The sequence below is a fragment of the Oxyura jamaicensis genome, chromosome 1 (genome assembly GCF_011077185.1).
Source record: "Oxyura jamaicensis isolate SHBP4307 breed ruddy duck chromosome 1, BPBGC_Ojam_1.0, whole genome shotgun sequence".
NCBI classification, from domain to species: Eukaryota; Metazoa; Chordata; class Aves; order Anseriformes; family Anatidae; genus Oxyura; species Oxyura jamaicensis.
This window is the reverse complement of record NC_048893.1, coordinates 94,844,040-94,868,987: the sequence shown is the minus strand read 5'-3', so window position 1 is coordinate 94,868,987 and position 24,948 is coordinate 94,844,040. Positions and strand designations below refer to the sequence as shown.

Genomic DNA, 24,948 nt, shown 5'->3' with positions numbered 1-24,948 from the left:
CATGTATGCACTTGTTTGTGTTTTTTAAATGTGTCGGGGAAGGCTAGTTCCCCTTCCCTGGTGCACCAGACTGGGCCAGGAGGTTGTTCTTTCATGCGCTCTGTCTTGTCAAAAGGTAGGTGAGTCCAGGTTTTTTGCACTCCGCTTGAAGCTGTTTTCTACTTCTGTATTACGAGTTCTCTCCTAAAAGAAAAACAGCTTCAGTTGCTTCCTGAACGCAAAGAGAAGACTCAGCTGACACCTGCGGTGAGTGTCCCCAAAACAAGTGCTGGATGTGTTTTGAGATCAAGATCCATTTAAAAGAGCATAAAGGTGGTGGTGGTGGTTTGCGTTTGTGTTTGTTTTTGTTTTGTTTTTCCTAAGAATTTCTTCCCCTATGATGAGTGGTTGGCATTGTATGACTGTTGAAACTCTCGGCTTCTACATCTTGCAAATATGGTAACAGGAGTTTAAAAAAAAAAAGAAAGAAAAAGACATTTTCAGTACTCATTGTTCTTGCATCAAGAACAAGAGTGCTTTGCAGTAGCGAATTTACCATAGTTTACCAGCTCAGTTGTCTTAGATTTTTGTCACTGCAGAAAAAGAACAGCAAGGAATCTTGGAAATTCTTTGTGAGACGTTCATTGCCAGGCAGGTGATGTTCACTTTTTTTTTTTTTTTTTTTTTTTTTTTGCGCTAATTTACAGTCTCTGAAACATTATTCAAGAGATACAAGCACCAACTGCAGATACAGTTTTAATGCTTAAGAAGTTAGGAACAGCCTTGTAATTTATATTGCAGCAATTTCAGCAAGTCTTTGTGCTTCTAACCTAGTCTTGTAAGAAGTGGATGTGTAACCTCCCCTAGTGCCCACCTAGGCAGCTCCTGTTCCCCCAGTTTTGCTTTAGCTCTGCTCCTTCTATCTGGGCTGATGACCTACGTTAAAATAACCTTTATTTTGCAGGGCTGTTTTTCTCCTTGCTGAGCTGCTTACAGGCATTCATGGCCCAGTCTTGTAAGGCACTGGCAAAACTGAGGATGCAGCAAGAGGTGCACGTCGCTTTTATACTTGGTGTAAAGCATTTTTCCAACATCACTTCCCCCCACCTCCCATGGATGCGTGTAGACTCTCCTGTTGGAACACCGACCTCAGCAGCCTGCCTGGAGCCTGTGCTGCTGCTGCTCCTTGCTGCAGGCAGCCTGAGTGGGTCAGGTAACGAGCTCGCACCATTCCCGCAGCTGTTTGCTGCATGCACGCGCACACAGGTCTTTGACACTAACTTTATTAGTTCATCAAAAAATGCATTACATGATTGAATTGTTACCATTTTGGAATGATACCTGCATCTTTTAAAAGTAACCTGATTATTTTAACTGGTTTTGAAACTGCATTTACATGGGCTTTTGTACAAAGAATCTGTTGCCTAGACATGAGATGGTTTCCTTTGTTTTTCTGACATTAGCATCAGCGCACAAATTCTTGCAAGGGGAGACTTCTGCAGAGATAGTTGTAGGTGTTGCAGATGTGAAGGGGCAGCAGTCAGGCAGACACACGCTCCATCCAGATGGGATTCTGGAGGGTGAGGTTTCCTGGCTTTCCCAGTATTGCTTTCTTAATCAGAGTCCATCTTCCTTGTTTTCACTGCAGCAGGGGTAGCTTCTGCCTCCTGAGCAACGGCTTGCAGGTCACCCGGCTCTTGTTTACCTCCAGGTGCTGCATGAGTGGCGATGCCATGACCTGAATTTTTGTGGGAGCTTAGCACTGATTTTCTTCATACTGAAGAGCTGGCACTGAGCCTCTGTCCTTCACTACGGTAACATTGCATCGCTTTTCACAGTTAAAGAAAAAAATTTGTCCTGCCACTGCAGCAGTTTTTAAACGGTAAATTTAAAGCAGAAAGTTTAGCTGGCCCTTGTCAAATGTTCTTAAGATAAACACTGCAGGAAATAACCACAGCCTTATCTTTACAAGGGTCTTTAAATGCATCGAAACTGCAATTACATGACTTGATAGCCCTGGAAGGTAAGTAAGAGCTACAGAAAGAGCTGCGATAGGTACGGTAGGGTCCTACAACACAAATCTTACAAAAATCAGCCTATTAGCTACTATTATTGGAAATAACTTTACAGATATGTACATTTTAATAGCTAAAGCTCGCAGTTGCATGATTCAAGAGGGAAGGGAGAAGGAACTGACCAAGTCCAGACATACTCCCTCTGTGCACCAACCAAAGTAGATCGCTGCACTAGGAAAATACATGGTGCTTGTTTTGGATGAAAAAGGTCTTCACTCCTTCCCCAGAGCATGTGGGCATCTCTTGCTCTTGCCCATCTCCTCTGTGACTCCTGCTTAGCGGGGTGGCAAAGGCTGCATTTGGAGAGCGTCATAGGTGTCCTTGGTCGCTGTACTGAGCCCCTGGAACAGAGAAAAACAGGTGAGGTGAGTGTTCTGTTGTCCCTTGATGACTGTCTAGTCAGGAACAAGGTGGCAGGGGCTCAGTAGCATAGTTTGAATTTTTTTTTTCCCCACAGTGTTTTTTTACTCATGTTTCCTTCGTCTTGGTATGGTGTCAATAACCATCACTTACCCAAAGGCAAGATGCATCCCAAGTATCTGTTACGAATGTTTGACTACAGCAACTCATTTTAGCAGGTTATGCAGATACTTACAGTACATTTTAACTGCAAATTATTGACTATTAAGTGCTAACTAACTGATGCTAGAGTGAACTTTGCCAACTAAATGAACAGATACCAAATCATGAACGTTTTTCTCAAGACTTCTCTGTAATAATTTAGAAGGGCAGCTGCAACTCTGGGTGAGCTGGCCATGGGGCTTCAGCTGGCTGTGATCCCTGAGGAGCGCATCCCATCACACCGCTTCCTGCGCTGCAGCAGTCCATCTTCTGACAGCCTGCTCCTGGAGCTGGTAAGTCAGCTACAAAGCGTGCGAGTTCCGCGTGTGTATCCCCGCTGCCTCCATGGCGCGTGCTGCTCCAAGAGCGGAGCAGTCAAAAACGGGGCAGGCACAGGTCAGCACAAAAGACTGCCAGAGCCAAGGTAACTGGGACTCCCAAGACTGAGGATACAGCAAGAGGCATGGTGATTGCTTTTAAAACTTCTAGCTGCCCTTCCCACCTTTGCTATGAATATTTAGCTCTGCTCACAAGTCTTAGGAATATTTGTTGAGTACATGAATTAGATAGTGCTCCTTACCTTAGTAGTACCTGTGACTATCTCAGGAGAGCAGGTTTTGAAGAAAGGTACCACTAGTTAACAAATACACTGCATTAACAGGAAAACTCCCTGGCATGTGCTGCATCAGGACTTTTTGTTTAAAATTTTTTTTTTTTTTGTAATGTGATGTCAGTGGCAATATACAGGCTCCTACAGGATGTGAAATGCATTTTGGAACAATTTAACATGGTGTCACGAGTAAGGTGTCATGGTGGGCTCCTTGCCTTCCGTTACGTGTGGGCAACATTGAACGCCCCCAGTGCATGAGGGTTGATCAGTTTGTGCTCTGCACGCTGTAGTGAGATGGGCTGAACCACTGATGCTTGGAGGTACAACAGCTGTTTGGCAACCTGAAGGTTTCCACTTAAGCAATAAGCAATTCGGAGCCCAAACCATAAGCATCACCTGCATACGATTCTCCAAGCTGCAGGACTGTGGAGATGGTTGCTGACAGTATTCCTAAATGAGTTTTCCTGCCAGTTGTATTTAGAACACGCAGCCAATTTTGGTAAAGTCACAACAGTGTGGTCTTTGCTCTGAATCTAAGTAAATATCCTCAGAAAGGCGCTTCAAAAGCTCTGCCTTATGCATTGTGAACAGCGTGGTTAGTTTAAGTATCGAGGCTACAATTAAGCTGTGAAGATAGATGATGGGAGCAACTGCTGGATGTGTTGCCTACCTGGTAAACAGCATCGTTCCCTTTCCCTCGCCGCCTCTGATGCTTTGGGAAAGAAAAACAAGCACAGATTAATGGGTGCTTTTCCTATTACACAAAAGTAAACTGTGGCTGTCCCCATGCTATACTGCGGGTCAGCAGCTGTGCTTGGCCAGGTCACCCTCTGCGCAGGAGGGAAAACTTGCTGGCAAGCACCTTCTGGTCTGGAGCAGCCCGGACAGGCTGCCTGCCAGCATTTGCTGCAAGGGCTGTGGAAGGTAAAAATGGTGAGGACTAGAAACAAAAGAGAAACAAGGTTTGTCATGTTTTCCTGCCATCCTGTTATAATGCTGCTGTTCCTTTGATTTGCTGTAGGTACATAGATTTGGCAGCATTCCCACAGACACCTGTTGTTCTTTGAGCTGAGCTGAGGGCACACCTGGAAGAAATGGCTCTATATTTTTTGTGGCTATGTCAGCTGGTGTCTGAGCAGCTCTGCCCTCTCTTGGGTAGGCAGGAGAGTAAATTAAATTCTCTGGCACGTGTTCTGTGAACGGTGAAGTTCATTGCATGTGCAGGTAAGTCTGTCTGAGGCCAGTCACAGGGGATTCAGTACAGTAGGTACAGAGGCCATCATGGTACAAGCAGGTCGCACCAACAAGGTGCAATCTTGGCAGGTTTTTTTGTTCCCCTTCCCAGCTTGCAAGTAATAGAAATGTTCCTAAATAAAAATATGGAGAGACTTCATAAAGTCATAGCTCAAACTGAGCTTGAATACGGCAGATGGGCATTTCATAGAATCATAGAATTATGATATATATTCAAATACAGAATTATATCTCTCTTTTTTATTATATAAGGAATTGTGATATATATTCATATCATTCAAATCATATTAATTTAGAATAATAAGGAGGGGGATTAAATGTCAGCATTGCTTCTCCATTTTTCAATAGTAAACTTTCCTGTGAAATTCCCTTTTTTCACTTTTCAGCAGGAAATGAAAGGTTTTATATAAGACACTTTGACTCAAAATATAGCCTGTATAGGTCACAGCAATTTTTCATTTTGCCATAAACAGCATCCCAAGATAGTTTCTTTTCAACACAAGCACTTTGTCTACTAAACTAAGGCTATGCCTTTGTTGCTACCTTTAGACACGTTCCTTTATAAAAGTTCAGGAAAGGATGTGGGGGAAGGGGAATGTTCCCCCAGTTACTTGTCTGAAGACGAACAAGAAGGTGCCTGCACATTCTGACTTGTGGTTTAAGGCAGACCACTCTCGGTAGCCCATAGGGAGAAACCATGAAACCCCAGCTCTGAGCTGCCCTGGAGGAAAGTGCTCAGCTGATGTGTGCTGCTGGCCCACAAGCTTTGCAGCCCTTGTAATCAGGCATTTCCTTCAAATATTCCTCATTCCTTTTAGAGGATAACTGCAGTAACTTAGATTTTTTTCTGTCAAAAGTTGCAGTGCTTCCAACTTGATATTATTCAATCTGCTCAGGAACGCTGCTGCTTGCATATGGGCTGTGTTCCCAACACTGAGGGCCACAAACCTTCCTGTCTGATCTCTATTATGGCTGCTGTAACTCTGTAGTTACAGATGTAATTTACTGCTGCATCTAACACACTGGTTGCTACAGGAAATAGATAACTGCGCTCCTCTGTAGGTGCTGTGTAACACCAGAGCTTCCTTGTGCAACCAGCTACGAGCAGCCTGGCCTACCGGGCTGCAAGGGAGCAGCAGCGAAAATGCCTCATCCCAGGCTTTCATCAAAAAGGACAAGAGTACTCACGTCTCCTTTCTTTCCAATTTCGCTGTATGCATCGCCCATCTTGTCCTTCTGCAGCGCCTGCAAGCAGAGAGGAAAAAAGAGTCAGTGGTACTGGAAAAGCCAATCCAGCCCCCGGCTGCCTGCACCCCACTCCTGCACTTGTGGGGCTGCCCTGCCTTGTCCCAGCCCCAGTTGAGAAGTTCCACCTTTCCAGCAAAGGCACGGTGGCAGATTTCGGCTGGTGTGCATTGAAGGATAAGCCATGCACGATCAAATCTGCTTAGCAACACCGCGGCATCTCAAGACTTTTAAATGAATATAACCCTGCACCAGAACAAGTCATTTGTCTACATTAGTGCCGCATGCTACCCCAAAGCTTTTATAAAGAAAATCTTTAAGCAACATTTGCTCAGGAAGCAATACCAAACGTGCCTCTCAGGCCTAGGGAAAAGGGGAGTCTGTAACGTGGCGGGGGAAGGTTAAGAAAGAGGAGCTCTTTCTCCATCCGTCCAGGGAAGCAGTGCCCAGCTCTTATGACCAGCAGTGATCAGAGCTCCTGATTCAGGAATGATGAAGGCCGGGCTTGGAAACGAGCTCATTTCTCAGCAAGCACTCAGAAAGACCCCGAGTGCAACATGAGTATCCATGTTTCTGTCCTTTGGAGCGCAGACCAACACATTCAGCCGGCGTAAAATCTATTAAATCAAGATGCTCCTCAGCAGCCACTCTTAGCAGCACTGGCATTTGCCCTTTGTTAGAGAACAGCCAGAGAAGGTGGAGAACAAACATAAAATACTGCATCATTATTCACATGGGACAAAGGTTGGTTAATTGAGCCCGACTAATGGGTAACAAGGGAGTCAAGCAGGTATGCTGACCAAATTCTTTTCCCCATCTGCCCAGGCAGCCCACGTTTTTTTCTTGTCACTGAGAAAGGGGCAGAAGTTTTCAACCATTTTGAGAAAAAAAAAAAAAGAATGTCTTTGAAAGGAGCTGTTAAGCTGAACCTAAGCTGAAACAAGGCAGGGAGAAAAAAGTCTCCTGTGAATTAAAAACTCCTCTTTCTAGCCATCCCCACCCTCTACCCCCACCCCTTAGCTTTCTCTACTCACACTGTAGACGGTGTCCTGGGGGTTCTTTCTTCTCTGCTGTAAAAGAAAGGAAGAAGTTTGCTCATGTGTGCCTGTGCATTTGCTCTAAGGCATGGCTACAGCTCTGTGAGTGTGCCAAGTACAGCCCATCCTGCCGCATCACCCGTAAGACTGTTAGGACAACATATTCTCCAGAAAAGTGATTTTACTAATTAGCAAAAACTTAGCTCTTCTCTGTTGGGTACAGCTGCCACCTGCAGGCAAGCCCTACGTGCTGATGCAGAAGGGTTCCCCTCCCTCTTCCGTTGAAGCTGGCGGGCTCTGCAGCAGCAGCAGTTGTTTTGGCAGCTGCTCGACGTTGCTGGCACTCGTTGTGCGGCGTCACGTGCAGAGCGCTCTCGTGAAACACCGGCTCCCGCCTCGCCTGCGCCGCATCCGCCCCAGGCTGGGTGTCACTTCCAGTCTGGGCGGCTGCAGGCTCTCAGCAACGTGATGGGGGCACCAGGGGCACAGATCAAAGGGAGAGGGGAGGTTTTACTTCTGTCCCCGTCACGCTGCCTGCGTTACTACACAGGCTGTGCCAGGCCCTCTCAAGGAGGGCACGGGTGCTTGGCAAAGGGTGCCGAATGCCGGCGTGCCTAAACGGCGGTTAGACGCGAGAAGAAAGGAACCAGATGAAAAGAAGAAAGGGGCGTGTGTGGGAGGAAGATACCTCGTGTCTCCCGCCCATCTCAGGGTCTGCGCCTCGCTTTGCTCCCAGAACATCGTATTCATCTCTGTGCCCACGAGACAGTTTCTGAAACAAGACGCAAGAAGCAGTGATGGACGTTAAGGTCATAAGAAAACACATCTTGACTTAACACAAGAAAAGAAAGTACGCCCAGCTCGAAGTCCAACTTCATGAGTATTGTAACACAGCTGGAAATTGGTTTTACCCCTCAATTTTTGCCCTTCTGTCAACAAAATTGTCGGCAATGAAGCTGTGGAAGCCTCAAAGAGTGGTCTGTGAAGTACAAAACCGCAAGCCATTGCATCAAGAACCTTTCCCAAGCAGAACAGAGCTGAAAATGGGAGTGAAAGAGACAGACTCAGACTGTCATGCTTTCTCTCCCCCTGGTGACTGAAGATAGAAGAGTTTAATTACTTATTGTAAAAAGGCAAAGGCAAGATTTTGGGTCAGAATAGCACATTTCTTCTGGAGACAGACAGTGTATACCAGTATTCAGTGCTATTGAAAAGGTGACACTTTAAACTGAAAACAACATTAGTTTTCGTACATTACAGAGTTAAACAGTGGCACTCATCACAGGATGTGGCTATGGTCAAGAGCATGAGAGAAAAAAACAAAATCAAGGCAATCAGATACATAGCCAGCATTTAATGCTACCGTGAGCGAGCTGTTTAGCTAGAAGGAGAGCCAGGACCTTGTCTCCCTCCTCTGTTGCTGCAGGGACAGCCACCTAATGCTGGCTATATTCGGGGCATGGCAGATGGGGCGTGCCTCCATTTCGGCTTCACACAGCAGCTCTCACACTGTGGGGCAGCAGGAAAGCTCAGGGACAGACGCAGCAGGGCTCTGGCGACTTGGGCTGTGTGTAGCGGGTGATGTGAGAGCTGCAGTTGCCCAGGTCTGCTGCATTGCAGTCCTGGACATCTGCCCTCTCCCCATCCCTCTTCAAATAGCACCAGAAACACTGGTGGTGGCAATGCCAGCTGCTGCTAGGGCATGTTCCTTAGGAAGGGTGATCAGAGAGCCACAGCCACCCGCAGAGGAACAGGCGTGAAGACCAGAGTCTTCCCACATACCACAGCGCAGCCTCCAACACTGTCTGGGGTCCTGGTATACCTCCAGGTTGGTGGATCGCATCAGGAACCTACAGCCCATACAACTAGCATCCAGCCAGACAAGTGACACGTGGAGCTACCCGTGTCTGGTTTTGTTTTTGCTCCTCACAGCTGCTGTGCTGCCTGCTTGGGTGTAGTGCTTTCATTAGCTGGTTGATCCACTGTTTCTCAGGTCCATAGGCAATTCACTACCTTTACCTGCCCCAGAAGGTCTGTCTGGATAGAACGATTTGGAGACAAACACACACAAAACTTGTCATTACTTACATTGTACACATCATCCTGGCCGGGCAGCTGCTGTGGGTCCTGGGCCTGGGTAAGCTGGAAGAGAGACCATACCGTGAGCAGGGACAGCAGCTCCATTCAGTCCTTTTGTTCCTCCTCTCCTTCAAGTTACTCTCATCAGAAACTGGGCAACCCATACACAACCAGCCCATGGCACTGGCGGGGCTACAGGCAATGTAGCTCATTGCTGCACTGACACTTCTCAGCATGCCAGGCTGCTCCCAGAAGACAGGCCCTTTTACTCGCAGCTCTGCAGACTTGCAGTAGCCCAGGATTCTGACGGGCACAGTGAACTGGTGCGAAGTCTTACTGAAAGACTTTTTTTTTTTTTTTTTTTTTTTTTTTAAATCAAAATTGTAGTAATTACAGTTTACCTACTCCACACCTTTTCCAGTGAAGGTGCCCCTCTTTTCACTGAACCCTTTGCAGGGCCAGTAGCGTACCAGGCATCTAACCCATGTTCCTTGTAACAGAGCCTAACTGTCCACACACATTGCCCATGTAGTCCATAAATAAAAAGCCATAACAAGGTTGTACCCTTGGCAGAAGCCACAACAAACAACTCCTTGGGCCAGGAAGCGAGGTGAGAGATTCCACAGCCTGGAAGATTTATAAGACATTCTGGGTTTGGGTCAAGACAGGGCCCTCCCCAGAAAATGCCCCACCGGCCTTGTGGTGCTGTATGACGATGGCATTTCAGCTACAATGCCTCTGCTGCTTTTGGCTGAGAGACCCCAGCATAACCACAGATGTGGCTTTCCTCCCTCGTTCTGCTTCCTTCCCTCCTGCAACAGCACACTTCGCTACAGCTCGATGCTACGCGCCGTATCAGCTGACAGCTGAACGCACCAGGGCAGTGAGTGTACCCTGGGCTGAATGAGCTGGGGGTGAGAGCACTGCTGCAGCAGCAGCTCGCTGCTCCAGGTTCACGCTCCTGGCCCTGGGGAAGCTTTGCTGAGCCCCTCCTGAACATCACCACAGGCAAGGTACGGAGCTCCTGCCGCTAGGCATCGTGCGCACGCTGTGTGCCCAAGCGGCTTTTCCCTCCAGCAGCCTCAGAAAGACTTCCAGTCCCAGAGTGGTGTTTTAACCCACGCTCAGGATTTACACTGGCAACAAAAAGAACTGCTCCTTCACCAGCACTGAGTTCTGCCCATTTCTGCCACACACCCTTCCCTCTGAGGTCAGTACTGGCTTTGCAGGCCTGAGAAATGATCCCACTGCAGGGCAGGTCAAGCACCAGCCCAGCATCACCCTGCCTCAGCCACAGCAGTCGCTGGGTGGGAACAACAGCCCATCAGGCATGTCCACCCCATCCCCTGGCTCCTCTCTTGTGGTCCTTGAGGTTAAATCATTTGCCTCATCTCATTCATGCTATCAAACATGTCTGACTTCTTGAGACATTTTAATACTTCCTTCCTGAGTTTGGCATTTATATATCCTGAGCTTTCTGTATGTCCTCTGCCCTATTTCCAATGGCAAAGCCACATCGCTCTTGACCATCCATTTCCCAGCTATTATATCCAGAATCTCTGACTGCATCCATAACTGCGACATCAAATGCTCTTAAACAGTATGTACACTTCCCCTCCATTCCTGAAACCTCAGAATGAACTCACCCAAATTACCCGGGTTGGCACCAGAAAAGGAGAGTGGGAAAAAAAAAAAAAAAAAAAAAAAAAAAAAAAAAAGGAAAAATCAAAATGTCTTACTCTAAGAGATGTGCTTCATTCTCCACCTCCATTTTCCAGCTCAGCCCATTATGTTTACACCACAGAAGCCAAATACGTCACCGTTTGGTTAGACTGACCTTAGCTTTCACGAAAAGGGCCGTCACGATGACTGCGTAAATGAAGAGGAATCCATCCAGTATGTAGCAGAGCCTGGGGTCCGTCAGTCCAAGAACTGTTACAGCATCTGCACAGAAAGACCACAAACATCACCAAAACAAAGCCGTTTGTATCAGTGTGGCAGTGCTGCTTAGCACTTTGTAAAAACACAGCCAGTACGAGGCCAAGCCTGTCTTCTTGTAAAGGAGATGGAAATCTGAGTGAATGTCAGAGCATAAACGAGCTTGGAAGGGACCACCACAGGTCCAACCCCACCTGAACAGGGTCCGTCAGCCCAGGCTGCCCAGGAGCTCACCCAGCTGAGTCAGGGCACCTCCAAGGGTGGAAATACAGCCTCCCTGGGCACCTGCTCTAGGGTTGGATCTCTCAGCCAGCAGAGGATGTTTCCCCACATGCAGAGCCAGGCACAGAGCAAGCACGGGCTCTGCAGGGAGATAACCGAGGTCACACCGCAGGCACTGCAAGAAAGCCTCGCACAGAGCCTTTGCTGCCTGGGAAAACCCCACAGCATCTCCTGCAGGGGCTTGCTTCTGGGGTTGCTTGGGGATTCCTTCATCAACTCAGAAGCGGGTGCATGGGAAAATACGTCAGCTCTCGTTCTGGGGATGCTGGAGACCTTTAAATGTGAGAGGGGAACTGTGGGCAGGACAGATAGGCTTTTTACCCCAGATATCAGGATATGTTTATGAGCTACCCTGATTCACTTTCTGAATGAGAGGTTTTAAACCTGAATTCTCTGCACAGGAACCCCGGCTAGCAGCCTCTTGTAGGATGGGTCTCTCTGGGTAGATTAAAAAAAAATAAGATTACTAGTGCCCTAATTGAAAGCTCAAGAAAATCATTACTCCACAGATGTTGATGTTAATGTCCTTGTCTGCGTTGCATGACATGTTTATACCCTGACTGCATCAAGCTGAGCACAGTAATAGTGTTGGTTTTCAGCAGCTAGAACTGATTAAATTGCTCCTCTATCAGTAAACGTGTAGGAAGCTCAAAAACATAGCTGAAAAATAAAAACTATCCAGGTCAAGAAGCCTAAGTAAACACGGATCTAATATGCAGCTCCAGGACCATCGCCAAAGGAAAGGCTGTATTGCGCAGCTATTAAAAAAAAAAAAAATGAATCCAAAGCGTGCTTTGTACAGAGAATTGGAGGGAGTTCAAAAGAGGAAGACGAGAACGATCAAGAGCCTGTGAAACCCTTCTAGGAAGATAAATTGAAAAGAATTTGTATGATTCATCTCCTTCCTAAGGTGAACAAAGTATGGCAATTCTTATTAACCACATGTGATGGATAGTTGTTGAACCACTTAATGTACTACTTCAAGGTGCTCGGTTACTCCAGCAATGAGAGCAGGGCCGTTCTGCACGCTGGGCTTTCTCCCCAGCCCATCAGGCCACGCTGAAGATTTCATTAAATTTGCAGATGCCATTCAGGCACTACACACTCAGCACCGCGAGGAAGTCTCCTCTGCAGAAATAAAGCTAACGACGGTGGTCTGTAGCACTGCTCAAGTATGTGATTTGTATAAAGCGTGACTGAAAATCCATGCCTGGAAACCCGGTAATGTAATTGTAAATTCTGAAGTAGATGATGATACAATCACTGCTCCCACTGAGAGGCTAACACAGCCAGATAAAGAAGAAACACATTTTCCAAACGCTAGATTTGTTTACTTGTCTGAACGAAGAGTCCATATTCAATTCTTTAAAATCGTATTTAGAGACAAATCCATGGAAGTAAAATAAGATTAAGATCCCAGACTGTTTTCCTTCTTCCCTTCCTATTTCTATGGGTTTTAGAACAGGGTTCAAAGCACTCCATAAACAATAACTTTCACCACATTATTTTCAAGATTATCAAACCTCATACGCATGGAGTAAATGGAAACAGAGGGATTAAGTTATTTGCCTGACACTGTGCATTAAACCAACAATCAAGATGAGAATAGCTTGCTAGTGTTTTTCTTCCAAACATTCGCAGGACAGCATTGTATGCCAGCACTGGTTCAACACAAAACTAGCCTGAATCCTATTAGACTTGGTTGCTAAAATGCAGCATCGGGCCCTGCAGCTGCACAGCCTCAAGAGGCATTTGGCTTCTAGCAGCCATCCAGCTGCTTTCATGCAGCGCAGCAATTTGTCTCAGTGCACCCTGCCCTCAAGCTGGACATATCCAGAAGCAGCTCAGCATTGCTCAGTGCTTCACCCAGACCTGAAATACAACGCAAGGCACCCAAACAGCACAGCCCAGAGCCAGGAAGCCTGGCAATATCTCAGGTGCTGCTGAAGAAGCCTCTGGGGGATCCTGGCCCTGTTCCTGTACTGAGGCAGAGCGTGTTCACACCATGATCTCAAGCCCTGTGTTTCTCCAGGGCTGATAACCTCGCCGGACCAGGAGGAGCTGGAGCAGGAGATGCAGAGGGGTACACAGGAGGAGTCAGGAGTGCAGGGTACTTAGCTGTAGCTCTGTGTCAGCTGTGCTCAACCTTGGCTGATGCTATGCCTATGCTCAAGGGCCTACGTGGTGCTTATCTGGTACAGCCTGGCCTCCAGGACCCCAGGTAGTGGACTAAAGCAGTTCAGAAAGGGAAATTCTGGTTGGCATAGCCTGGCTCTGACACTCCTGTAAAACTATCTATTGAGACAATGATGAAATCCAACATTTAGAAACGACCCATGAAAATTAATTAGTTCAGATGTCTTCGCCTTCCTTGATGTGCTTGATATCTGAGTTCTTTCAAATAAAAAGTACAAAGCACTTTCAAAATAATAACCTTTGCAACAGCTTTCCGGATTAGAAAGCACGAGAGAGAAAGATAAAAGATGCAAAGTGCATTGAAACAGAGCTCAGATTAGATACAAAGCACAACGAGCAAGTAGCAGTTAAGACAGTTAGCATCCATTCACGTGAACAGGATCAGTTCTGATTTTTAAAGCGCTAGAGGCGGCGTTACCACCCTTCAGTATCTGCACAGTGTGTGCAAAGCGGAGCCTGGTCCCTCGTCAGCCCCGAGCTGTGGTTTGGGGGCCGAGGCCAAGGCTGCGCGGCTGCAGCGGGTGAGCTGCAGGAAGGTGCCGGGCGCTGCACGGAGCCCAGCCTGGGCGAGAGCTCCCACCCCAGCTCCCTCACACAGCGCACAGCGCCAGTAACCAACGTTTGGCTGGTAGTTCCCTCTTTGTTAACCGTGCAGTGCCCACCACAAGTTGCACTGCAGCTTTTCAGTTACCAGCATTTTACCAGTCCAAGTTTCGGCAGAGGGGTAAAGCGCGGGAGGGTCTCAAGGCAAGGCGGCCAAACGCAGGCATGCGGCACAGCTTACGGCACGTCACAAACGTGCAGGCAGGAGAGATGGGCTTTCAAAGGTTACCAACGCTCAGTAACAGGTTATAAATGAAGGCTTTCATCTTTCTTCAACTTCACATGCAGCTATTTAAAGCTTTATTTAAAGAAAGCCTGCTGCCCTGTTGTGGCAGGCAGCTCCCCAAGCAGTCTTGAGCTGTGGGGCGAAGCTGGCGTCGATCCAAGAAACTCACAACCATGGTTCTCGGTTCAGTCCGGTTCAATCCCATTGCTTATACCCTCAAAATGTTGTTTGAGGTGTGTGTTTCCAGGCACACGCCAGCCCAGACACACTTGTGTGTCTCTTCTCTGCCAAAGCCCAGCGCCCAAACCCTGCTGAACCCATGAGGGCTGCCCAGGCTGCTGCGGGCCTGGGCCTGCAGAGGGGCCCAGGCTGAACGCCTGGAAATCAGCCTCCTAGCGTTACGGAAGGTCGGCCTGTTCATAAAGTCTCTCTCCCTAAATATCCTGCATTTTGTTTCTGTACTCTTGTTCGTAAATATATAGGAATGAATAAACAAACCTGGGATAAGCTGAGACTGAAGAAGTGGAGGCCAAATACTCCTTCCCTCACAGAAAGAAGGGGCTCTTCCATGCCGCTGTTTGGGCACTCTGAAGGAAAAATCAGTGAGGAAACAACAGAGGGAGGAACAGGCCTGGATTACACCACGTGTGGTACATTACCAGGCCTGACACGCACGGTATCCAGTTAACAGAAATGAGCAAAGGGAAAGGCACAGCCTCCATCAAACCGAGCACGTGAAATCAGGAGGCTTCTCCCTTTGCGTGGAGACTAAAGATAATCCCATTGGCCATTACATTGTATCAGGATTACAGGGCAAATCAGCATTTGTTATGCAAACACTTTCAGCACAAAACTTCCTCGCTACCACTTCTGTTAAATTAAAGTCACCTAATGAAGGCCAGCAGTCTCTTATGGCAGGGGAGTAGGATAACCCACCGCAGGAAAACACCACTGAGCTTGCTTCCTGAAGGACTTCCAGGTTTGTCCTTTCATACCAACCACTTTCCTTGGCAAAAAAAAAGTTAAGAGCTGTTAATATAATTACATTTTTCCCTTCACCACCAGTCTTTTTAGCACTAAAAATGACTTTTGTGTTTTTCATCAGTGCATCATCACCTGTGTCTGAAACACAGCATGGCCAAAGCACAGCTTGTGTCCACGAAATTTGATGTTACAGTTTGCTGTTCGCCTCAGCTTTAAAATCAAGGAGCAAGCCACTGATATTACCAGGATCCATGTTATAATACCAGATTTTAGGCAGCCAGAATAAAAAAAAAAAAAATTAGAAAAGGGAAAAAAAAAAAATGTTTCAGGTCATTAATTTCCACTTTCTTATGCCACAAGACATAAGTATTAAGGAAACATGAGGTCAAGTTAAGATGTTTGAGGAACTTGGTGAGCCCTTCATATTCTGCTAGGATCCCTGGAGGTCTTTAAAAGACATATCGATGTAGACCTTAGTGATATGGTTTAGTGGGGAACTTGTTAGTGTTAGGTCAGAGGTTGGACTAGATGATCTTGGAGATCTCTTCCAACCTAGATGATTCTGTGATTCTGTGATCTCTTTCAGGGAGGCACTAGCACAAGGTTCAAATAGTGAAAGTTTCCTTTTGATTCATTTGGGAAAGACTCACATTCAAAGATGGAAAAGATTATAGTGCCACAGAGGCCCAAACACTTTCTAGCACACGCTGGAATAAGAAGTCCAAGGCACTGTAACAGGCGCAAGACAGGAAGATCTCCAACAGCTGAGATCAAGAGACCAAGTGTGTCCAAAAAAACCAACAACCCAACAGTAAGAGATCTGCCTTTTCAGTCTAAAGGCGAAGTTTAACTTTTTACACACTTTTAACAAGGCAATCTTTCTGCCCTCAGAACCTTTCCAGAGCCTTGTCAGAAACAGAATGGAGGGGAGTGCCTTGCTCATCTCTGGAAGGGGACTCCTCGCTTCATCAAAACAGTCAGTCATTCTCAGAAAAAGCAGCTGCTTTCACTTCTCGCTTTTGCAAGGACTTGGTGCAAAGGGCTTTCCTGGAGCAAACCCTGTGATGCCTCCTAGAGACAGCAAACTGCGTACAGCGATTGCACAAGCCGGATACCCAACAAGCTCAGGTAACAGATACAAGCTGTGTAACTCTTTCAGCTTTTGTAGGGTTTTTATGTTAGACATGTTCTTTCATGAGACCCTTATTTATCAGGGATAGCAGAAGCTCAATCTAGCTTATCCAAAAGATCTTTCCCACTGTAAATTTTCTATTGTCTAATCCAATCTTGCATTAAGTGCCCCGAGAGGCAAGACTTACCACTCGGATGGCTGTTTCCAGCTTGCTTAATCCTTCCCTTACTGATTTCTGCCTGGATATCCCACAACATAACTCACTCCAGCCTGACTTTCTATTAGGTGGCCTTGTTGCCGCTGTAGTGGCCTCTCTTTTAGAGCTCAGATCTAAAACCAAATGCACATTATGGAGCACTTCTTAAAATAATTCAATCTCTACATCTTGGCTCAGTGGGAATCCCAAAGAGTCTATATGCAGCAAGGCTGAAGGCAGAGACACTAAATCAGGCAACAGGATGCTCTTGATCACAATCAGATGCATTTCTTTGCTCAGGGAGCACGTCATGGATGCAGTAGGGGCTCCCCTGCAGTTTAAAGTAGGACTTTAAAGTTAGACTTTACAAAAAGCAGGGGAAGCACGAGTATACTAAACAGCTTGCAGCTAGCACATTGCCAATGGCTCCAGGAATCAAATATATTGATAATATGAAGAATGGCTCCCAACTGGGAGATTTATAATGCACCCTACGCTCTCTGTTATCCCAATTTCAGACTTCCAAAATTCATTAAGCTTACGTTAACTATCACTATTGTCAATGAGTGGCTTTCTACCAGCTGGGCAATAAACAAATAGAAATAGCTGTACACAAAATATTCAGTCAGTAGGCAAGCGCAGACTCATCAGTGCACCCTTCTTGTCTCAGTGCCAATGCAGCAAAGGGCTGCTCTGTTTTCACAGCTCGTGTCAGACTCAGTGCAGAGATGCACTAACACAACAAAAGATGTAATGGGACTGGTCTGTCTCAGGCTGAGCTCAAATCCAACTCTCTTGATCAGCTGCAAGCAGAGGAGAAAAGAAGGGAACTTTTTCTATCACAACACACTAAAACGGAGGTTTGAAGTACCGGAATGAAACCAGCTTTTCTTTCCTTTCCCTTCTCCAGGATTAATTTCCATATGAGCTCACTGACAGAACAAGATCCAACCCATGCCAAAAGAGCAAGTGACAAGAAGGACACCAAACCCCCGATAACAAAAACCATCGGCTTTTTTCAGTTAAGCTTATAGCAACATTTTGCAAAACCCAGGTGGCTGTCATCCACAGCTTTCAACACTGCAGAAAGATTGTAAGATTTGCTGTAGGACATCCAGCAGGACAACTGGGGAAAGACAGTCTTAAGACTTGCAAAGTCTCAAGATGTTTTCACCACAGTCCCCGTATAGACCTCCTCTTGCAAAAAGGCTTCTGAGTTGCTGAGAGCGAAGAAATTACTAGCAAAGCTTGGTGACAGGCAGAGAAATAGTTAAGTCATCTTACAGAGGCAGTGCTGGCACTGGGTTATGGGGCAGGAAGGAGGTTATACCAGCCCCAACGGCTGAGGCTCCATACCTTGCAGCCACATACCTCGGGGCGGGAGAGATTTCAGTGGGGGCCTTGCCATCGCACTCAGCCCCCTGCTACTGACCCACTTAACAAAGAGCCATTTGTGTCACGTCCTGCCTCTGCTAGAAGATGCAGACAAAATACATGCAACAGTGGTTACGTACAGGGTAAAAAGCAAGGTTGTTTATTTAGTTAAATACTGACTCCCTGCGTGTTCTTTTTTTGGCATTGCTTGCTGAAGCTCAGCCTCTTCCTCTGAAAACAACCCCGAACAGTAAGCATTTCAGGGGTCTCATAACAAATAGCCAATGGAAGAGCAACCACAAAATGCAGACATGGCAACAAATCATGCCTGGGTCCTCGGCAGAGCCCTTCAGCAAAGGATCTCGGGACAATGGCAAATACTAACTCCAAAGCCCCTTCCAAATTCCCCTTTGGAAAAGAAGATATCACTTCTTCTTCCCCCTTTGAAGTGTTTTTCCTCTAATTTGGGTGCATTCACATTTTAATAGCACATAGCAGCTACACATCTAAAGCGTTACGGCAAAGTAAAACACTGCTAAAGGGAACGGGCATGAGTCACGGACAGGCTAGCGGGGCACAGGGCATGGCTTTATGACCCCATTAACACTTAACTGGTGAGGTCTGCACTCCGCTGCCAAGTGATATCATTGTGGTTAAGCCTCCCATCACTACGTTTTGTTATAATACATCCTAGGGAGTTTACCCAATTATAGAACACCTTAATTCACCTTGCATTACAGCATAGGAAAAAAACCTGCTGTATTCTGAGATGTAGCTCCTCATACACAGGTAGGAAATAAAAAATTTGAAGGGAATATATAGAGATTTTGACTGAACTAAGGACTAGTTAAAAAGCAATGCATTTCTATGTGGAAAAAAAACACCAGAAGGAACGAATACCCTTATCACTAATGACCTTAAGCAATTCCTTTATTTTGCCAGCCCTAAGATAAGGATAACAAAAGTAACATTGTAACTGTCAGAAGTGTTGAAGTGTTCTCAAACACTGCAAGTTTTTATGTTCTTAATCGCTTCTCTATGGAGAGAGAAAATTATGGAAAAAAATCAAAAGAAGAAAAAAAAGCATCCCTAAACTCTCACCAAAAAAAAAAATCCTGTATATTTACAATAAGTTTAAATCTTTCTACCTCAGTATTTGTAACGGAAATGTAAGAAACTATCATGCTTTAACCATATCTACAGTGCATGCAACTAATATTAAGATTTATCAGGTTAGTTCTAGTATCCAATACATTCATTAAAGTATTTCTCTACATCACCACTAATAAACAATAATGTTAGCAGAGGTGTTGGTTAGCAATCAAACTTCTTCTGTAAATATTAAATAAGGAACAGATATCTGCTTCAGCAGTTTGTTTCTATCGTGTTACCTGTATTTCTTTTCCAATTGTTTGTTGGTCATAACAAATTCTGTGCTGAAATTGAGTATGATTGCTCCCAAGTAAAGCTATCTAAAAATTAGTAAGAATACCAAATTTACAAGCATAACAGTGCAGAACTGGGAAAAAAAGATAAACTGGAATTTCTGTTGTTGAAGATTAATATGGGTACTAATTATTATTATTATTATTTTAAACTGTTCAGCATTATAGGCCTCCTGTAAGAGCATTCATATGTTGCAGTTTTATTTTTTTCAATGTTATCTGTTGCTGACGGTGCAGGTATACACACTGTATTTAGGCTTACCTCGCAGACCTATTAAAAACATGAAATCCTTTTCCAAAAGAGGCTCAACTTCAGAGACCACTTACTAGCGGTGATTACAGACAATATCGCACAATGCTGTAGTGACCCATAGCAATGCTCTGGGTCAAGCTTCTCTGAAAAGCATGGGCCAAATTCTGCATTCCCTGTCCAGGGAATCTCCATTGATCCCTGCAAACATTTCACAGCAAAACAACCGGTTCACGTTCTCTGTGCTGAAAAAAGGATGGGATGATGACAGGAATGCCGTTTACTGCAGTTTACCCTGTACAGTTCTTGAATGTGTTGGCTTCAGAGGGGTAGAAAATATCTGAAAATGTAACGCATTGGGATTATTACAGTTGTTTGTTTTTTAAAGGAAAAAAAGAAGGCAACATTTTACAGTAACAATCAGACTACCAGAATGAGTACTAGAATTTAGTATCAGCCCACCAAAACAAACATGTCAGGATCTACTAATTTTTATACCATGAAGCATATAGGATAATAGTAATGGGATTTCAAGGGTTGATCTGTATTTGCATTAAACCAAGAGCAAGCTGAATAACAGACATAAAAAGTCAGCAGAAACGGGGCGGGGGGAAACTCATGAAATGACACACCATACTAATTTACAAATAATCTCTGCTTCACCCCTTTCCCCTGGTTTTATTCCTACTCTAGGAAAAAACACCTGTCCAGCATCCCTGAACGTGCCCTAAGCCATCTCCTGCCACTCACCTAACTCCAGCCGGGCCCAGAGGTGCTGCTTGCCGTGGATGTCCAGCCACCACAACCAAGCAGGTCCCTACTGAGCTCATGCGGTCGCCACGCAGGCACTGAGCGGAGTTTCTCCCTCTGTCCAGCTGCCCTCAGTCCTCACACAACCTGAAGAAACCTAGCTGTCTGTTGGCACCCTGACTCCTCTTAAATTTGGTGGAAACAGCCAATTGATAAAGACAGGGATTGCATGAGGTTGACCTCCGTAGCAAACAGGGCTTCTAAGAAGGCTCATGCTGCTGTAAACTACATTGCTGATCTTATTTGTGAAGTGCAATACGGCCCCAATGCACTTTGTAAAGCATGTAGAAAGAGAGGATCCATGTTCTGAAGAGCCTCATCCACATACATCAGTATGAGCAACAACTGTTGGTACCTGGAAGGGTGAGCTATCATCTGCAATCTAAATTAATTTCACCTACAGCACTGAATTTACCCTGTTAGTTTTCCATCGCGGCTTTTCAGGAAAAGGTAGTTTTCCAGAAACACTGCCCACAGAAACCCTGCCTTGTTGTTTATGACCAGATTTTGGGTTTACGTTTTGCTTTTCCTGGAGGAATGTCCTAGCTGTTTGTGGAGCATCTAGGTTCCTTGTATTTTTTCCTTGTGTCTTAATGCAGAGGTGAAGCTCTCAGCTGGTGACTGCACCAGAGGCAGTTCACAGAACAACACTGTTCAAACCTTAGAGTTTTCTGAAAACTCATACACTTTTCTGAAACAGCCACCTAAGATGGGATATTATCTTTACTCTCATTTTGTAAGTGTTGAATTATGCATTACACTATCACTGTACCGATACAAATGCTTGCTGCTCTCATGAAACATGTTTTTTTAAAGGTCTTTCAAGCTGCTTCTAAAATGGATGAAAAATTTCACATTTTATTTACTCTAAACACCCCCTCTCTCCCCACAAAAAATCTTATCAGGAAACCTCTGAGATAAGCTGGCAGATAAAAAGACTGCCTGGAAACAGCATTTGTTTGCTTTCTGTGTGCAACCGAGATGGAATTAGAGTGCAAAGGAAATTTACACTGTCTCAATTTTTCATAATACTCAGAGCTTAATTAAGCTTTAGTCAAAGCACAGCACTGCAAAGGGCAGTTACAGAGCTGTTGGAAGGGGCGTAAGACTGCCCAATGCTCAAATGCCCACAGGTGATAAATTTTCTACTAAACAGGAAAAGGCTCCTTAGCATTATATTTGCTTTTGCTATGTACTCTCTATGAAAATCATTCTGCTGCTATTACCCATTAAAATTTCTTCCTGCCACAGAGCTGTTTGCTATATATTATTCCATAAGCTGTGTGCTATATATATTGTACTACTTAAAATACATTACCCAAAGGTTGGCTGTCCAGGTAAAGCACCGGCTTGTATAAAACAAGAGTATTCTCCCTTAATTATTTAATTTTGAGACTGGCTGTGACTAATCTGTCCTTTAATCACACCTAGACTTAGTGTGTATTCCCTGTTTGACACGGGGGAGAGGGAAGGTGCTAGGCACAAACACTACGCTGAGCTGCCGTGCAGTAGCCTCATTGGTGCCTCTGGGAGTTTCTTGTGTACGCTACAATGGAACGAATCCCATTGAGCAAAGGTGTTATTGCACAGAATTAGCTGTTGGATGGGCATTAGTTATTTCAACCGATTTAATGAAAACCGTTTGAAGAAGCTACCCTGTTTTTAGAAAGGAAAATATTACGAGTACAGCCATTCAAACTGTTGGTGCTTAGGAGGATCACATTCAGGTTTATCACATCCAAATGGAAGAAGAAACATGAGTGAATGTAAATTAATGGCCCAGTTCCCTTCCCACTAAAGACCAGATTCTGCCATGGGGTCAATTCTCTCTCCACACCATTAATTTCAACGGAAGTTAGCACAGGCCATTTAACTCAGCGAGTATAGGTTTAATCCCAAAGCAGACATGTACATGCCTTCAAGGACATACAAGAAACGTGCAGCGATAAGCAAAAATAATGAAAAGAGATGCAGATGTTTATTTCTAGCACCATATTCATCATACAAGAATATACTTACTGTAGCTAGTTTACATTTGGGAAGCTCTGATGCTGTGACATTGTTTCTGGAAAATATTAAACTTCTCATTACTCTTTTCTTTAGAATTTCTGTATTCTGCCCTGCTTTCAGGCTAAGTTCAATATGTCTTCTTCTGCAATTCATTTTCACACGCCTACTCATCAGAGGTCAGCAAAAAACAGTGGTCTCTGAAGCTCTCACTACAAACAATATAATTTTTCTATTTTATGTATTTTATATTTTTATGCATCAAGAAAAAAATAGCAATGGTTTAGCCAAAGTCCATTACAAGAGCTACATTAGTGCAAGTTATTATAAGGCAAAAAAAAGCAGGAAGGAACAGATGGCTTAATTCATTGCAGAGGACCAAATACGTCTATCTAACTCTCCAAACAACTTTTTTGAGGAGGAGCACAGCATATGCACAGGATACAAAGACTGAGATACAGATGAGAGAAAAGCCCCTGTGAACCAGGCAAAAAGAATTAGATCTGCTGCATGGGAGCGAAGCTCTATGTTCGATGTTGTTTAGACTATAAAATTGACATTAAAAATGATGGGGAAGAATTCACCGTATATTTGTTCGTTTCGTCAATGTGCAGCATAGACTTGAGACAGGGTCACTAGCCAACAGACTTCACGTAGCCACCTGAAATTTCTAGCACATGATTGCCACCACTGTCCCATAGGATTTTTGTATCTCAGACCACGTACATATCTAAGCTGTAGATATCAATGAGAAAACAGTGTTAACAAACAAAGACTGGACAAAACACTGTGAAGAAAATTTTAACACAAAAATAATAGGCAAAACTGCATAGACCAAAAATAATTTTATTTTGCCAAACTAACCCTGTAAACCCCCTAAAGCTGAATTTTCCTGCTACAAGCCTCAATCTCCTCCAGCAACCCGCTGCCATGCATCTCAGTGTCGTAACTTGAGATACTTCACCTATTTTCATCATAAAAAAAGTCACACCAATTGGGAAAGAAAAGGCATCTGCTCAAGTATTTTATTACCATGCTAACAATCTGGGATGTGAACCGCACAGTTTTAAGACAGTTTCCCAGCTTGGAAGCAATATTCCTTCTTTCTTCTCTATCACATTTCTAGCACTGTTATAAGACTGGAACATATAAAGCAAAAAAAAAAAAATCCTTAACAAATCCCAGGCCAAATCATTAAGTACTCCGTATGAACAGTAAGCAGGTGACAGTTTTACAGTGGGATTTATAAGCTACGTAACGCTAAGTAAAGTACCGCACTGAATATCCTGCTTCACCTAAAATTCTCAGCTGACTGTGGCTTAGAAATATCCCCTAGACAGGCTGCTCAGAGCTTAGCATTTCTGCAGCTTTTAAGAGATTACATTAATTTTGCTGAGGGTTATGCTCTCTGCAGAATAACCCAATAGCAGATATCATGCAGGATTAGAGTTCATGCACAACCAATTTGTAATTCAAGGCATAACTGAGTAATTAAGATAAAAAAAAATCTTATTTCAGACTTAGCTGTCCTTTCTGTTTTTTATGCAGTGTCAGTAAGTTACATGTTAAAAACAAAAGCAATTCTGCTATTTGAATGTATCTCAGCAGATTAGTGTAATTACAGGGAACAGATTACATTTGTCTCCACACAGACTTGCTTCTAATCAAGATCGCGCTCCTCTTCTGCGACTACCTTCTGCTAACTCAGGGTAGACGAACGATCAGGTTCTACGAGTACACAAGCAATTTAAATTTCACCATCCATGCAGTTGCCTGTAAGTGCTGAAATCAGCAATAAAATTGCTAATCAAAGTTATGAACACCTGGGGGGAAAACTGTAAACTCATTTCCCTTCCAGAAACCCCGACCGACTCTTCTAATTAGAATGTTTTGTGCTTATTCTAGTGTGCTTGATGACGCCACCATTTTCATGGAAAAAATGCATAGCTGTTTTAATTTCAATAATTACTCATTTCCAACTAATGGAGGAAGATTTTTTGTTTGACATGTATATATTTTGACAACTATATATTTGTCAGTCAGGAATAATATTTTATTTTTATTGTTGAGCAGAAGTATGAAAGTAAAAAAAAAAAAGCCTGCTCTGTGTTCTGCTTGCAGCGTCACAGCGAATTTGGCATTACTCTCAGTCATTTGCAGCTGAGCTCCTCAAACCACAGATGCACACTCCAAGTCAAAAGAGAAGAATCCTAGCACCTTCAGAAAAACCATGTGTTAGTTTATTTAAAGATGTAGTTTATAACCTTGCTAGGTGACACAGGAATGGAAATCTATAGAACACGCACTGAGGCGATTGCAACGTTTTAAAATCAGAACGATCCTACCCAAACAACCGATGCACAGACTTCCGAAGTACTTGTCAAAAGGCCAAGAAAATACGCTTTATGCAGAAAATTTTCATGGTGAAACAGGACAGAAAGCCATAAAACTGACCTCATTAAATTATTTTCCATAGTTATTTGCAGACCGTTCAGTGCTCGTCCTGTTCTTTCAAATTACTCTACACTGTAAAAAGGTAGACAAAATTGGACTCCTAAGCATGAAAACTCCTGCAGTTGAACAATATTCTCAGTGCTGATCAGGATAGTTCAGAAAGGAACACAAAACAGCCATAAAAATCAGCCTGGGGCACTATTTTGTGCTT

The 24,948-nt window shown here is 44.5% G+C and overlaps 1 protein-coding gene across 1 annotated transcript in view; it reads right to left on the bottom strand.

Annotated features, from left to right (window-relative positions):
• Positions 1-1,246: 1,246 nt before the first annotated feature.
• CD247 (CD247 molecule) overlaps positions 1,247-24,948 on the bottom strand; it is a gene marked incomplete at its 5' end in the record, with an annotated part of 53,651 nt that continues 29,949 nt past the window's right edge. Inside the window, 7 exons of the mRNA XM_035315243.1 lie at positions 1,247-2,395; positions 3,896-3,937; positions 5,668-5,724; positions 6,759-6,794; positions 7,450-7,533; positions 8,850-8,903; positions 10,678-10,784. Of these exons, the coding sequence (XP_035171134.1) occupies positions 2,330-2,395; positions 3,896-3,937; positions 5,668-5,724; positions 6,759-6,794; positions 7,450-7,533; positions 8,850-8,903; positions 10,678-10,784 (446 nt within the window). The remainder of the gene's footprint in view (positions 2,396-3,895; positions 3,938-5,667; positions 5,725-6,758; positions 6,795-7,449; positions 7,534-8,849; positions 8,904-10,677; positions 10,785-24,948) is intronic.